We start from the raw sequence: 17,344 nt of genomic DNA, 5'->3' as shown, positions 1-17,344 counted from the left end.
AAGGAAAGCACTACAAGATGCCGCCTATAAGCGTTACATCATCCGACAAAAATAACACACCTACAACCAAGCGGAAAAAACGGAGGAAAAAACACCAAAGACAAAACACCATTGAACCCCAAAAGATGACCAAAGTTATGATTCTGAAATCTAATGTGGATCATCAAAATTCAGAGCCATAGCCTTGCCTCAAACCGGACTACCAGGAACCCAAAAAACCACCCTAAACCTTTGCTTGGACTGGCACAGACAGCAGCATCAGCTGCTGGACCTGTCATGACAGCAGGACAGCAAAGCTGCCACGGTGAGACCAACACTGTTGGGACGGGAAAACGCTGCCACGGTGAGACCAACACTGTTGGGACGGGAAAACAGCAGCACAACAGCAAGGCAGCAGCTAGTTAGCGCAGGAGGCAGAGATGTGGACACCAACTCCACTCATAAAACATACTTGCAGTGTTGAAGTTCTACCAAGTAACCACCTCCATGAAAACACTTTCACCTCCTCCACAAGCTCATCCCACGTAGCAATCTCATTATTGAAAATACGACCATTCCTTGCTTTCCACAAAACCCAAATCACCACCTCCCAAATCATCCTTAATCCCTTCTGAATCTTCTTATGTAACAATCCCCTGCTCCAACACTCCCAATGAATTAACAAATTTGGTGGCATTATAAAATTCAAATCGAGCCACAACATCACATTTAACCAAACATTCCTTGCGAGATCACAATGAAGGAAAAGATGCACAGTATCTTCGGCCACCCCTTCACACCAAATACAATTAGAAAGAAAACACAAACTTGGGTATACTATTAGAAAGAAAAATAACACATTCAATGCCAGGAATGTAAGTGGTCAATTTATACTATCTAATCAAGCAGGCGGTTGTCAATTTATACTATCTAATCAAGATCACATGATTCACGTTTTGACTTTATATTTTGAATCAATTTACCAAAGTTAGAATGTAAGTGGTCTCGTCTTGATCAGACAATCGGTCAAAATTTTACGATCGAGTCAAATGCATGATTTCTAGACTAATATAAGTTAAACAAATTTATATGCATTGATGTATATATTAGAGTGAGATGTACCTGAGCAAAATTTGCTAGAACAAGAAGAGGGAAAGTTCCAAGGATGAGTAAAGAAACCCTCCATTCAACAATGAAAGCAACAATGAAAGAAGTGAGAAGAGATGTCATGTTTTGTAATATTACTGATATCCTCTCAGCAATGGCAGACTTTACATCAGCGGCTTCAGTGGCTAGGCGAGCTGCAACAAGACTCGAGTTGTGCTCTTCCTCATCGAACCATCCAACTTCATTCCTCAAAATAGGTAAAGCAAAAATAACAATTTCCATATTTATAAGACTATATTGTTTTCAATAAATGTTCGAAGAAAATTGTACGAATTTTCAAGCACAAAAACACTTGTTTAACCATTTGTAAACTATTTTCCAAACATTCTTAATAGTTAATATTAATTAATGAAGAAAATAAGTCATTACCTGCAAGCATCATTCTTCTAACCCTTGTGGTGAGATTTTCTCCCATGATACTAAAAAAGTAAGTAATGTTGTATCAAGTAAGCACCAACAACATAAATTCCAGCACCGATGTATATGAAAACATATTCCTTAGTTTTCTTCTCCATGGATGCATAGTTTCTATAGTAAAACACATCAATCATATTGCTCATAACAATAGCAAAAGTTGGACCAATGAATCCAGAAAGAACAGATCCAACGGCTCCCATTATCGAGTAAGGCCACTCGAGCGCATTCATTTTGAGTAATCAGAAGAAATATCCATCTGGAGTCGGATTTTTCTTATTCGAGATCATCTCAATTCGACCATCGGCTTCGGTGCTGTATTGGTAGCTCAAGTTCCTTAAGCTTCCTAACCTAAGGCTTAAAGATTTTGTTGAAAGCGAATGACTCAACCGTGACGAGCAATTCCAACGAGTTGAAGGGTTTGAGAAGTCTCGATTACCAACCATTTCTTGGAATCTAATCTTCCAGTGCAAACCAACACGGCCGTGTCAAAATTGCGCACGATCGTGCGTTACTGAAGAACAGCAAATCGAAAATGGGGAACACTGAGTGTATGCTAGGTTGAATGGTGACCAGCTTGTTCAAAAAGCATTTCAAGTATAAATTAAATATGTTTAACAAATTATTATACATACTATTTCAGAAATCAACCACCAGCTTCAATGAATCCAGATCTAGAAACTAAACTTGCAATCTCCAAACTTCAATCGAAAGTGAAATAAAATTGAACAATGTTGTTGAAGAAGATGAAATTTAAATTAATGTGTAGGTTGATGGTGAGTAACAATTTCTGAAAATTTGTACTTCAATGGATAGAGTTGTATTTTCATGGTGCTTCAATGTGAGATTCAAGTGAAGGAAGGAGGGAGAAAAGGAGACTGAAGTGAGAACTGATGTATGTGGGTGTGTATGGGTGAATTGCTACTCTGCATTTTCAGATTTGGGGGGTGTCTTCAGCAGAAACAATAAAACCAATATTTTCCATTATAATATGTTTCCTTTTTATTAATGATTTTTTTTTGTAGCAGGTAATCCAAGGACCAAAACCGCCAGCTGTCCATATATTTGTTGTTTGTGCATGGTGCACAAATCTTGCATTTGTGCATACTAAATTCCACCGTTGTTGGAGTCTATTTGAATTTGAATATTGAAGTATGGTGAAATTTTTTAATTTGGTAAGTGATTTGAATGAGATGGCGGATATCTCTTCTAGGGTATATTTTCTACCAAGTTTCTAGTTAACTTTTGATGCTCTTTGAAGTCTAAGTTTAGAAAATTGATGTTCACACATTTGAGAAGGCTGGGACACACATGTAAAATACGCTTTTGTCCCCTCGGCAGTTAACTGCCGAGGAATTCAAAATACGGCTGCAATTAACTGCCGAGGAATTCCTCGATAATTAACTGCCGAGAAAAACTGTTTCATCACCTGCTCCCCCTACACACTATTTTCTCATCAACTTCCATACAACTCCAATCCAATCCCCAAATCCTAAATTTTTTTTCATCAAATCTTGCTCCAAAATGATTCAAGCATCAAGCATAGGATGTATCAACACACTTTTGACGTAAAAAAACAGGTATTGTGCATTTTATTCGGTTTATTTTTTGGTTATGTCATGGTTTTCTACGTCAGTTACGTAGAACACTGTCATGGGGAATCTCGGTAGTATACTGCCGAGGAAAACCTCGGTACCTTACTGCCGAGGAAAACCTCGGTACTTAACTACCGAGGAAAACTTGTGAAAAATTTTTCACAACCGAAAATGGCAGCTACTGCCATTTTTCCAAAATTTTTTTCTTTGTTTTTTTTTTGTTTTAGTTCATTATGGCATTGATGTTTATGCATTAGTTAGTTGTTAATTTATATTTTTGTGTTGTTTAATTATAGTAATGATCGAGAACGCGGAAGATGTTTCGGGAGAGACAAAACGTAATTTTGTCCAAATTTCCGGAGATGTCAAACCACCTAAGGTTGAAGTCAAACCAAACATTGATGGAGCTTCCGTCCATGTTGAAGCTTCTAAATATGTTAGCCCCGGTGTCGTCCCACTTCAAGCCCACGAAGTTGACACGGCTAGGTTTTTTTTTCTGACGACGTTATGTTTCAAGATAGAGAAGAATTGCTTGGGTGGGTACGTTGTCAAGCAAATAAGGCGGGATTTACAATTGTTACACAAAGATCAAGCTTGATCCATCCAATTTTGCGCCTAGTGTGTGAAAGGAGTGGAGCTCACAAAGAGCCTAAAAAAACCGAAGCATGCGACAACGGGCTCAAGAAAATGCGGGTGCTTGTTCATGATTAGTGGATATCAAAGTACGCAAACAAAGGAATGGGGATTGAACATTCTTAATGGAGTTCACAACCATGCGATGGAGCCGGCTTTAGAATACACATTCTTGCTGGTAGATTAAAGGAAGACGACAAGAAGATTGTACGTGACTTGACCAAGAGCAAGATGCTTCCAAGAAATATTTTGATACACTTGAAGAACAAAAGACCACATTGCATGACAAATGTGAAGCAAGTGTACAATGAACGTCAAAAAATATGGAAGGCAAATAGAGGTGACAAGAAGCCGTTGCAATATCTAATCTCGAAGTTGGAGGAGCACAACTATACTTATTACTCAAGAACACAAAGTGAAAGTACTACAATCGAAGATATCTTTTGGGCTCATCCAACATTCGTTAAGTTGTTTAACAATTTTCCAACGGTTTTGGTTATGGACTCCACCTACAAAACCAACATGTATAAGATGTCAATGTTTGAGGTAGTTGGGGTAACTTCGACCGACTTTACATATTCGGTTGGGTTTGGATTCTTGATGCATGAGAAAGAGGAAAACTTTGTTTGGGTTTTAAAAATGTTGCGTAAACTTTAAGGTGATTGTTACTGACAGGGATGGGTCTTTGATGAAAGCGGTTGGAATTGTTTTCTCGGAAAGTTATGCTATGAATTGTTACTTTCATGTGCAAGCAAATGTTAAACAAAGGTGCGTCTTAGATTGTAAATATCCTTTGGGAAAAAAGGATGGGAAAGAGGTGAGTAATCGCGATGTTGTTAAGAAGATCATGAGGGCATGGAAAGCTATGGTTGAATCGCCCACTCAAGAGTTATATGCAAATGTATTAGTGGAGTTCCAAGATGCTTGTAGTGATTTCCCACCTTTCCTAGCCTATGCCATGACCACCTTGAATGAAGTGAAGGAGAAAATAGTGAGGGCATGGACAGACCGTGTGTTGCATCTTGGTTGTAGATCCACCAATAGGGTAGAATCGGCTCATGCTTTGGTGAAGAAATATTTGGACAATGTGATTTGGGTACTTGTTGGGAGAAAATACATGACATGTTGTTGCTTCAACACACTGTGATACAAACAACCTTTGGTCAGAGCATTACCGTGTTGGAACAAAGATTCAAAGATGTCACTTTGTACTCCGGCTTAGGTGGTCATGTGTCTAGATATGCTTTGGACAACATTGCTATGGAAGAGTCGCGTTGTAGGGAAACATTGTGCATGGACAAGGAAATTTGTGGTTGTGTTCAAAAGACATCTTACGGCCTACCATATGCATGCGAAATTGCAACTAAACTCCTTGAAGAAAAACCAATTTTATTGGATGAGATACACCACCATTGGCGAAGGTTACGCATGGGCGAAGAAAGTAATGAACTTGGTTTTTCTATCGATGATGAGTTGAAGGGTATTGTAGAACGTCTCAAGAAACTCCCTTTCCAAATGAAGCTTGAAGTCAAAGAGGCTTTGCGGCAATTGGCATTTCCTGAAACCACCATGATGTCTCCACCACCACAAAAAGCAACAACCAAGGGAGCCAAGAAAAAAGTGGACATTGCGAGGTCTAAAGGAATAATTACATCGACTAGTCGGATCCCTTCTTCTTGGGAGGTTGTTGATTCCCAAAATCCCGAAATTCAACCGTCACCATCACCAACAACATCATCATATAAAAGGAAAAAAGGTGCTCATCTTGGTAAAGCACCAATTTCCCCACTTCCACCACCTTCCTGGTATCCAAAGCCTAAGGTTATCCCGGTTATGAGGCCTATTGATTATATGCCACACTTCATGCTTCCATTTATTGAAAAAGTGGTGGATGTTATTGGCGATGGACATTGTGGATTCCGGGCTATAGCCGAGTTCATGGGCTTAACCGAACAAAATCATCTCATGATTCGTACACATCTTATTCAAGAATTGAAAGATCATAGAGATGATTATGTTGAAGTATTTGCGGGTGAGGATCGTTATAACTACATTTTAAATGGCTTACATCCTCCCGCAAATACAAAAAGTTGTGCACATCTTGTTGATAAGTGGTTGACTTTTCCGGACATGGGGCACATTGTTGCTAATTATTACAAAAGGTGTGTGGTCGTGTTGACAAATCTTGAAGTTGGTAACTCGGAATCTTTTTTCCCACTAAGAGGGTCACCACTGCCGGGTAAGCAAAAAACTCCCATCATGTGCCTTGGGGTAATTCCGAATCACTTTATGCTTATTTACTTGAAGAATGGTTGTCCACTACCTCCATCATCTACGGAGTGGCACAATCACAAGAAACAAGATGCGGTGACTTGGGAAGATGAGTATTTGGATCAACATGAGTTGTTCCGAAAGCTCATGGCTATTGAAAGTGGAAACAAACCGCCGAAACCACAAAAGGAATCAAACAAAGCGGCGCCTATTTTGTTGGACACTCCCGAAAAACCAAAGCAACAATTTGAAGTTATTGCCGAAGATGAGGAAGATTTTATGTCACTTGATCTTCTCCAATCACTTGGCCATTAACGAGTGATTTTTTTGTCGGTGTTAGTTCTTTTTTTTGGTAGAAATTACACCGACGTATATTTTAGGGTCAAAATTGTAATGCCAATTTTTTGTGGCCAATATATAAGTAACATTATGTAATTTATATTGATATATATGATAACATGACTTTTATTGACTTGAAACTAGTGCAATACTTATTTATAGCTTATTAATGTTTACGCATTTGATTTATTCGTTATTACATTCCATTTAATTTTGTTCTAATCTATGATTATTTTGTTAAAACATTTGTCAAGTGAAACATGTCTGAGGTTGCAAGAATTGAAGGGCGTGTTAGGTACTGCGCGTTTAAGAAGACGGTTAAGGTTATGATAACACCGATAGACTCTCTTGATGATTTGAAGACACAACTTAACACTTATTTTGAGCATCTTGGTGAAAATCAATATACATGTCACTTGTCTGCTCTAATGCCATGCATAGACCTTGGAGAAGATAGAGATGAATTCGCATGGAAAACGGCAAGCTATATGCCTTGGCTTATGAAAGACGATAGCGACGTCGGATTTATGTTTAGGAATATGGTGGAAAATAATGTATTATATATATATATATATATATATATATATATATATATATATATATATATGTTCGTTCCATATGCAATTGTGATGAATGTAAGTAGGGATTTAATTTAATGATGTGTAATGAGTTGTAATGTGTTGTTTGATTATGGACACTATGTTCCGTTTTGATGAATTTCAAACTTTTGTGTGGTTTGAACCAAATGTCGGTTTGATTTAATTATGGACAAATGTAAAAGATATTGTATTTTTCTTGTTTATGACCGAGTTTCATTGTTGTATAATTTGAATTGCCTTTGGAAATGCTCTGGTAAAATTACAGGTAAAAACTGGCCCAAAAATGGCTTGGAAATGCTTAGCATTAATGCAGAACCTGTTGGCTGCATTAATGTTTTTCTCGGCAGTTAACTACCGAGAAATTCCTCAACAGTTAATTGCAGCCGGATTTTGAATTCCTCGGCAGTTAACTGCCGAGGGGGCAAAAGCGTATTTTACATGTGTGTCCCAGCCTTCTCAAATGTGTGAACAGCAATTTTCCTAAGTTTAAGCATTAAATCACTTATATGTACGGTTACATTGTTTAGCCTTGAATGCCAAAATAGTAAAAAGAGAAGTTATAAGTATGTGTGCAAATTCCCATTAAAATGTAATAGTATGGTATTTGGGTTGATGATGTATCAATTCCTAGAATTAGTTGGTTTGACATATAACCTATAGTTGATAGCTCTTTCGTGGTTATTATGTATTTACTCCTCACTTACTCTCGGACATATTGTTTGATGAGAAATACTTATTTGGTCACAAACACAAGTAAAAAGTGGTTAAGCACACACAAGCATATGCAAGACTTTTTCATTGTTTGATATGATAAAGTTATAGTATCTCATGTCAAGCTTGGTGTCACACGTTCAAATAATGAAACAATGTCTAGTTTTTGGGATCCGGGCTTATTGAAATGAAGGTCAACTATAGGATTCAAATGAAAGTGGTGGAAAATTAGACGAATTGTCGGGAGAGATGGAAAAACTAGTTTTTCGGATCCCGAATTTTGGTGTAATGTATGTAGAGCTGTCAAAAATGGGCCGGGCTAACGGGCCGGTCCAAAAGCCCATATTTTTTGGCCGGACCGGGCTTAAAAAACTTGCCCAAAAACACACTCGGGCATTTTTTGGCACAAGCCCATTTGGGCCATACAAAAATTGGGTCGGGGCGGGCTGGCCCATCAGGCTTTGGGCCGGCCCATTATTACTATTTAATTTGATTTTTTTGTTAAAAAAATAGTATATTTTTGAAAAAAAAATTATCAACTATTTTAAAATTTATTAATAAATAAATATTTAAATAAATAAACTTAATAAAAATGGATGAATTTAGCTTAAAGTTTTAAAATTTTAAAGTTTATAAACTATTAATTTGATTTAATTGAATGAATAATATAGAGTTTCATTAATATTCAATGTTAATGTAAAAATTACTTACACTTTTATGTTCATCCAATCATATTTTAGGAAAAAAATAGTGGTGAGTGCCTAATATATATATAAAAAAAGTGAATAAATTTTAAAAGTAAAAAATAAACGGGCTGGCCCATGGCCCACACAGGCCGGGCCGGGCTCTAGAATATGCGGTTCAATTATAATTGAGCCGGCCCGGGCCGGCCCATTTATGTAGTCGGGCCTCTTGGGCCCGGTCCGGGCCAGCCCATTTGACACCTCTAATTGTACGCAGCCTTACCCTGTTTTTACGAAAATTAGAAGAATTGTCGGGAGAGGTGGAAAAACTAGTTTTTCGGATCTCGAATTTTGCTTTATTATAGGATTCAAATGAAGGTGGTGGAAAATTAGAAGAATTGTCGGGAGAGGTGGAAAAACTAGTTTTTGGATCCCGAATTTTGGTGTATTGTACGCAGCTTTACCCTATTTTTACACAAGAGGCTGTTTTCAGGACTTGAACCCATGACCTTACAGTCACATGACAACAACTTTACCAGTTGCGCCAAGGTTACCCCTCATATTTCTTATACATATTTCATAATTAATATTATATTTATAAATTCTGAAAAATTAAAATAATACTCAATATTCATAAATAACAATAAACAGTATACTCAATAAACAGAGAAATAAACACCAAAACCAGTCAAGAAAACAAATAAGTTTAAGCATCTAAGGCTTAAAAGAGTTGCACATTTCTGTTGTAGCCACAAACAACAGTGAGTTAGACTGCTCCACTGCAGACTTTCAATAGAAGCCATGCACTGTTCTGCTTCGCTATGCCGCTACAGATGTGCTATAGCAACCTATTCATATCCTTTTGGGGTCCAAAAGAAGTTTGAGAGGACAAGAGAAACCATGCGTTCACTGGGTCATTGTGAGCTGAAAAAGGCAGAAACAGTGTTAGTGTCAAACAGGTTGAGAGTAACCTTTTGATGCTAACTGCTTCAAATAGTGTTAGTGTCAGAAACAGAAAAGAATGAGCAAGTTATGGTGCAGCTAGCCCATTGGATTGGTGTGCTGGGAAGGAAAGAAACATAACCAGAATCAGTTTGGCTCGTTGAGTCGATGCTGGAAAAACACGAAACAAGATCAATGGTGACTGTGTTTACATGATCAAGCTGAAATCTGAGTCAAGATGGAGCAACAGTGGATGACCCAATTATGGAGAACCATAAGGTAACTTTATAACCAAATCACATGGCCTTCAGTTAGCATATCAAGCAAAGTTATATTCTCTCAATTTCACAGAATATGCTACTCAGTCAGCATCCAAAAGAGTCAAAGTACTCCTCATTTCAAATTCAGTGAAAAAAGTATAAAAATTCACCTACACACCTGTGTTTTGTAAAGGTTCTCATATATGATATATGAGTCTCAAATAATAATTTGAAGAGAAATGCAGAAAAAGACAGAACACAATCAATCGCCAACTCTTCTCCATGCAAATTTCTCAATACCTGCTCTGGTTGTTGCTTGATCTGCCCAAAAGGTGGATAGTCTGTTCAAAATGTAAACTTCCTACAACTAAAGATAGTTGCAGTAGGGAAGGTATCAGATATACTACTGAAATAGTAATAATAAAAATATACATAATCAAATACATACTGCAAACGCAGAGATTGAAATCATGATAAAAGTATCGTTACTCAAGCATATCAAAGCCAAAAAACAGACACCAATTCCGTTTCAAAATCTGAAACATTACGTGCAAAGAATAAAGATCTTATCAAGGCCCTATAGCATACATTGTAGACACAATGCGTGCTCCTCACTTACCTTTTGTTTTGTATGACTTATAACTTATAAGGTAGATATGATTAAAGTCAAATATTTATAGCGATCCGACGATTGTGATAGACTGTCAGTGTAAAAATCTTTAAATTGTCAATGCATATGAATTGAATCCATATAAAAATGAATCATATCTAATAACATGAACTTACTCAAAACAAAAGTGACAGTGAGCCTGTTGCATAGTTTGTCCTCTTTTTATCTATAACAATGCAAAGAAGAAAGGATACAGTGTGTGTCACTAAAAGTCAAATAACAATACGTAACTACCAACCACTTGTAGTTGTAAAACATAACAATGTCAGACGGTTTTAAATGAATATTATGCACAATAGGTCAGACAATACTTACACAATGTAGAAACTATAAAAATCATGTGAACACAACAGAATGCAACGTAACAAAATGCAACACAATATAATGTCTTGGGAAAAATATTGGGAAATTGGTTAAAGAAAATAATTCCAATAGTGAATAAAGACTATCAATCATCTGACTAATATTAGATGACAAAACCTCTGAATTATAGTTAAATAGATTAAACTGTTTGAACTGCAATAGAACTACATTGAAAAAATAAATTATTGAGTCAAAATAATAAATTTATATTGTCATGACTACATTGAAAAAACTAGAATTCAAGCTATAAATGGAATCAAGTCTCTTTTAATGTTTTAATGCATTGGTCTATTTGAATTGGAATCATGTCTAAAGAACATACTGTCCTTCGTCAACACTTTATCCTTTTGGCTCGCCGAGTTCTTAAAAACTCTTGAAATGGATAAGGACTATGAGGCCAATGTCGAAGTATCATTGGAAATGTAATACTTTTTATCTATTTATTCATCTACCTAACTATTTTCATGTATATTTTAAAGGACAAAATATAATGTTATTGAAGATGAAAACACCACAGGCACAATACCAATACAATATTACAAGAATGAAAACACACCCACCCCCTTTGCTTCACTCACCACCAGTAAAATCACCAAACTCATAAAACATAGAAAGTTCCCAACCAAATCAAATCCTAATAAAAAAAAAATCCAGCAATATTGAAAACAGGAAAGATGTCAGTAAGATAACTTTATTCTAAAGAATTGTCACTGCTGCCGGAAAAGGAGAGGAAAAAAAAAACCTCACATTGCAACCTATTTCTTTCATTTTGTTTTTGGATAAATAGAGGGTCAAATCCCGAAAAAGAAGACTACACATTAACTAAACGTGAAGTCGTAACTCTTACAGAATCAGCAAAAAACAAACGTCTAACATGAGTCCGACACTACTCATGAAAATTCAACTCAGAATCTTCTTCACAGCCCAACGAAGCCAAAACATCCACACATTTGTTGGCTTCTTGATAAGAGTGGCACACATTCGCTTCACGATCCAATTCTAACCATAAGAGTGGCACACATTGCAAGCTAGTTCCCTGACAGCATTTTCTGCATCAAAAAAATGCTGCTATAAGCAGCCGCACTACCACCAACAGTACATTATTTTTTATGCATGATGTCAGACAGAGAGGATTATTCAATTTTGACAATGATGTTACGTTTATAATGATTTGTTGCAATGATGGTGTATTTATAGAGAGGATTATTCAAATTTAACAGAGGAGTCTGATCCACAAATGAACCTCTCCAAGGGGAAGTTAATGCAAATCACGGTTGTAGTGATTAGTTATTACAATTGATGGATATATTAAATCTATAGAGAGAGAAGTTCACACTGTATAAATTTTAAAGCTGACTTTGTTTTTCCTCTTTTAATAAAAGTGATTATCAAATACATATTTATATGCAGACTTGTGAGTAACCTATTTTTCCAATATACATGACTTGTATAGACTTGTTACTTCATCTAAACATTCAATAAATCACATACATTATACAACACCCCCATATACAGGAATATTAAAGTTCAAAGCTCCTACCTTCTCAAATTGTTTTGTGATTTGACTTACAAGAAATTGGTTTTATTTTCTCATATACAACAAACAAGTTAGTAAAATTCTTGATAGTCCCATCACAGCAGGACATGGGTTCATTGAGACAACATCTATTAGCTCTCATCATGACCATCACTTTATTTCCACAATTACAGCAAAGCAGAAAAAATTTCAGATTTGGAAGTAGTGATACCTTTTTTTTCTTTTTTCTTGTGTCCTAAAAAGTGTTGTCCAATGATATGGTCTGCAGCGATGAAAGAGGTTCCGGCTTATATCCCAACTGCAAAAAATTTCATTTGTCTATTAAAAAAATGTTTCTTTTCTGGACACTTGTGGCCAATAGTCAATTCTGCCATCAACCCTTCCAGCCAACCACAATGGTCAAAATTACCCAACTGCAAGCATTATGATGGTAACAATTTGATGGAAATAGTGAAATATTCCACAATTTCCTTTGTCGTACCATGATAGTGTTGGAACTCAGTAATAGTCAAAAACGCAAATGGTGTATTATTGAGTTACAAGAGTTGAGCAGAATGCTCTACACTGCAGAAAAGCTATAACCAGAGTCCGAGACTCCTTCCAGAAAGAATATCCTCTCCTTTACAAAATGATTAACCAATTTCTGAAATCCTCTTGCCTAGACCTTCCCCCTACCCAAATAATCAATTCTCCTGGAATCTAGGGACACAGAAAAACACAGAGACCATAAAAACTATTTTTTCTTGCAGGCCATTTAGAGAGCAACTTGAGGGTAGTAATAATGTGTATATGCTATTTTAGAGAGAAGACCCGTAGATGCCGTTGTAAGAAGAGTAGATCAAATAGAGGAGAGTCAGGTTAAAAGAGGTAGAGGAAGACCTAAGAAAACCATTAGAGAAACCATTAGAAAAGATTTAGAGGTTAATGAGTTGGATCCAAATATGGTTTTTGATAGAACACTATGGCGTCATTTGATCCATGTAGCCGACCCCACTTAGTGGGATAAAGGCTTGGTTGTTGTTGTTGTTGTTGTTGTTGTATAACCAAGGATCATGGTGACTAAAATCATGGCAGAAAATAAGCTTCTTGGATAAATACAAGTAATATTCATCTCTAAAAAAATTGACAAAACTTCCTTGAATTAAGCTATTTAGGATTTCTGTAGTATTCCTATCTCCACAATGCATTATGCTTCTTGATACAATCAAAATTTAAATAGGGGAAACAATGAAACAACTCAAGAAAGCATATAGAACAAAGTGTGACTGTAATTATTTTATAATAATGAGATTCTAAATAGTGTCCCACATTATTTTTGTGAATATATCTAAAACTCTTGCCATAATTGTTTTAATCAACTCATATTCAACATAACATACCTTTTTCCTTTCTAAGCAATTGATGTAATCAACAGGAAGCAGCTGATGTAAATATCAGTTTTAAACTATAACATGAGGAGTAAAAAGCTTCCTACCCACAAAAGGGTATATTTCCTCCAATTTATGTTATGAGATAGAATTCCAAATGCTAGAACATGAACCAGCTAGCATATCAAATGAAACCTCCAAATAATTGAGAGCATAATCTGAAACCAAATAGGGCAAACACTATATATAATCTTAAGTCATACTGCAAGAGTAATTACAGAAACAGTGTCTTTAACTATGACAGTAAATAACAAGAAAAATATAATTACTCTAGTACGCTATGATACTCCTAGACCAGCAAGATTCATGAACACCAAACTAGATACACAATCAACACCAAGAGAGGTAGCAAGATCCGTGAACACCAAAAGTAGCATCGGATAATAGCAAACAACATCCATCAGATCACTAGCAGCAACACGCCTAATCAAAAACAAGACACAGCTTTATGAAGTGCGTAAATATCTCACAGTGACATAAATAATCAAAATTGGCAACATCCAATAATGACACACTCGACATCCACCGTGCTCCATTTATGCATGACAACAATTGCTTCTTCAACCCTACATAATTGCAAATGAAATAATCAGCCCAAAAGAATCATGAAAGTAGAGTGTAGAACATCACTCGTGAAGATCCAAACAAGAAACTTTCCATCCTCAGATTGTAACAATAAGAGCTCCATGTTCCACCCAAGTCAAAATATAAAATTCCCGAGATTAACATCACATGACCAAAACCAGCATATGCCGCTTGAAGCTAAGGACTTATAACAATTATTTATCCCAAATGAATATTTGTTTTGGGCAAATTGCATCTAGTTTCTAGACAGCCAGATAGTTCATATTATTGGAAACCATAAAATCTGTCAAACCTTCTTCCTTTCGATTTTGTAGCAAGACATTTCCAAAAACTGATAAAAAGTAAGAATAGAGTGATATGCATTTGATAGGAACCTAAAAGGAAAAAGTAGGGCTAGGGAGAGAGAATAAAAGTTGGTTAGCACTCATCGGTTTTAGGGATTTTCTGTTATAAAAGACAAGGAAGGGTAGTGAGAAATTCACTTAGAGATATTGTTAAGAGAGTTGGTTAGGAGAGATTTCTCTCTGGTTAAGAGCATTGAGTTCTAGTAGGAGAGTTCACAGAGCTCTTGAGCTCATCATTATACCATTCAATAATATACAGTTTTGTTTATGGATTTTATGAGTTCTATCAACATTCATTTCACAAAACTGATGAGAAAGTTCATTTCTAATTCTTACTTTATGTAATCTCTCAGCAAATTTCTAACTGACATCATAGCACAAATACACTATTGAACTCAATCTCACAAACAACTCTAGCTCTACTTAAATTCAAAACTCTGAAAGCCATAAAGAACCATTGGTATCATGAAAATATCCAAATGAACATAACACATATATTTTAATTAAAATTAAATTAATAGTGAGTACATTGTGTAGTCCATCATCTTTTGTAAATGCAACTATAAGTAAATAAAATAACAAATAATAACAATTCTATCATTTCATCAAAATTCAAAATAACCAAATATGTAACAAGATATCACCTTAACTAGTCTTTCTCTTGCAAAAGACCTCTAGCAATCATTTCACGCAGTAGTTTCTCTGCCCTTTCATTCTTATCATTTTCAAAGAGAGCGCAGACAATTGTTTGAAAAGTTACAACATTAGGAACACATCCATCGTCTTCCATTTTTGACAACAGGGCCTCGGCTTCATCAAGCAAGCCCTCTAAACAAAGACCATTGATCATAATATTATATGTACAAACTGTTAAATTATAACCTTTAATGAAAAGATCTTGAAAAATAACTTGTGCGTTCTTAAGTCTTCCTTCTTTGCATAGTCCATCGATAAGTATATTGTATGTGTTAATATTTGGTTGAATGCCTTGGTCCTTAAAATTCTTGACCAGTGCAATTGCCTTGTCAACAAGATGGATTTTACATAAAGAATGTAATAAGGAATTGTAAGTGATTACATCGGCAGGTTGACCTCTATCATGCATTTGATCAAGAAGCTTCCAAGCATGAGAAACTCTCCCAGATTTGCACAAACCATCAATAAGAGAGTTGTAAGTTACTGTATCGGGTTTGCAATGCATTTCTGTGAAGAGATTCAAAGCTTCATCAACCATTTTCATCTTACATAATCCATTAATAATGATATTGTAACTGTTAACAGTAGGCGTCGCTTTCATTTTTCCTATGATGTTGAATACATGCTTTGCCTTATTCACTTCATTAACAAGGCAATAAGCATCCATTAATGAATTGTATGTAACAACATTAGGTTCCACACCTTCTTTCATCATCACAGCTATCACATTTTTAGCTTCTTTCATCTTTCCTTCCTTACAAAAAGCATCAACCAATATATTAAAAGTATAAACATCTGGGTTGATGTTTTTCAATACCATTTGATGGAACAAACCAAATGCATCTTTCAATTGACCAACAACACAAAATCCATAGATTAGAGAATTGAAAGTGACAACAGTAGGAGAAATTCTCTTAGTAATCATTTCAGAATATAACTCATAGGCATCATTTACAAGCTTATCTTTACACAGACCATCAATGATTGTGTTATACATTACTACATCAGGGTTGACCAATTTCCCTTCAATTCGTCTCAACAATTGTAATGCGGATCTTGTTTCCCCCATTTTACACAACCCATTGATCAAGGTCGCATAAGTAACTTGGTTCAATTGAAATCCAAGTGCAAGCACATGATCGTGAAAGTGCAAAGCTTCCTTGACCTTACCCTTAAGACATAGACCTTTGACAAGTGTATTGAAGGTTATGGTTGTGGGGTGATAACCTAATTTGAGAATCTTAGCAAATATAGAAAAGGCAAAATCCAATTCCCCTAGATGACAGTAACAGTTAATCACAATGTTTAAAGTAACAATATCAGGAATAATTCCATTGAATTGCAATCGGTGAGAAAGGGAAATAGCAGTTGGGTAATGTTTGTTGTTAGTCTTAACAATGGAACCTAAAATTTTGTTAAATTCAACGATGGATGGCAAAGGATTCATACGAAGCATTCCATAGAATGAAGAAATAGCATTGTCAACATCAACAGTATTGGGAACAAATCTAGAGTGGGAGTACAATTTTCTTCTTAAGAAGGGAATAAGAAAAGAAGAACGAAACCTGAACATTTGAGCGCTGGAGAGGAGAGGCAAAAACGGAGAGTTTGATGCGCAATGGAAGACTAAAACCACAATTAGGGTGTTGAAGGGGAAAATGTTTGTTTTTAGTTTTTTATTACTTTCATTTCATTTTTCCTCTCCGCTCTTTTTAAAACTATAACTATTTTTATTTTTATATTTTTCCTCCAAAGGGGATATTGGTTAATATTGTTTTTTTTTTTTTTTGGATGTGTTTATCGAACCAAACACCCCCTTAATAATTAAAAAGAATTTAAACCGTTTCTCATTTTTTTTTTATATTTTTTTTTTGAGAAGCTGCTCTTAACAGCTTCTCATTTGAAGCTGTTTTTAGATTTTTTTTAGATTCTGATTTTTTTAAAAATCTGTTACAAACGGATGCAAAACTCTTAAAAGTGATTATTTTTTTAAAAAAAATGATTTTATTCTTAAAAAAGCTATAACAAACGGACTCTAAATTTGCACGGATAATGCATTTGGTTAGTAGATTTCTCCTATAATAAATATAAAAAAAAAAACAGTGACCAAAATCCTCAAAATAATCCTA

General features: G+C 35.6%; 1 protein-coding gene and 1 pseudogene across 4 annotated transcripts; both read right to left on the bottom strand.

The window, feature by feature from the left end:
- Positions 1-542: 542 nt before the first annotated feature.
- LOC146916358 (ABC transporter B family member 19-like) lies at positions 543-2,156 on the bottom strand (annotated as a pseudogene). The gene is made up of 3 exons (XR_015015015.1): positions 1,516-2,156; positions 1,102-1,325; positions 543-771 (listed from the first exon to the last, which is right to left on the bottom strand). The product of XR_015015015.1 is annotated as an ABC transporter B family member 19-like (transcript).
- Positions 2,157-13,475: 11,319 nt separating this feature from the next.
- On the bottom strand, positions 13,476-16,889 carry LOC146916357 (uncharacterized). Of its 3 annotated transcripts, XR_015015013.1 has the most exons (4): positions 15,164-16,889; positions 14,106-14,156; positions 13,860-14,013; positions 13,624-13,748 (listed from the first exon to the last, which is right to left on the bottom strand). XR_015015013.1 is itself a non-coding variant. In XM_085718505.1 (2 exons), the coding sequence occupies exon 1, from the start codon at positions 16,786-16,788 to the stop codon at positions 15,169-15,171; it is 1,620 nt and encodes a 539-aa protein (XP_085574631.1). In that variant the 5' UTR covers positions 16,789-16,889; the 3' UTR covers positions 13,750-14,506; positions 15,164-15,168. The 3 variants fall into 3 exon arrangements, 1 of the variants encoding a protein (XP_085574631.1); XR_015015012.1 differs by having other exon boundaries at positions 13,476-13,748; positions 13,860-14,156; XM_085718505.1 differs by lacking the exon at positions 13,624-13,748 and having other exon boundaries at positions 13,750-14,506.
- Positions 16,890-17,344: the final 455 nt, after the last annotated feature.

This window comes from Medicago sativa, chromosome 6, assembly GCF_051527215.1.
Source record: "Medicago sativa cultivar Bolivia chromosome 6, Bolivia_mono, whole genome shotgun sequence".
Lineage (NCBI taxonomy): Eukaryota > Viridiplantae > Streptophyta > Magnoliopsida > Fabales > Fabaceae > Medicago > Medicago sativa.
The sequence above is the reverse complement of the archived record's forward strand: the minus strand, read 5'-3'. Positions and strand labels throughout refer to the sequence as shown.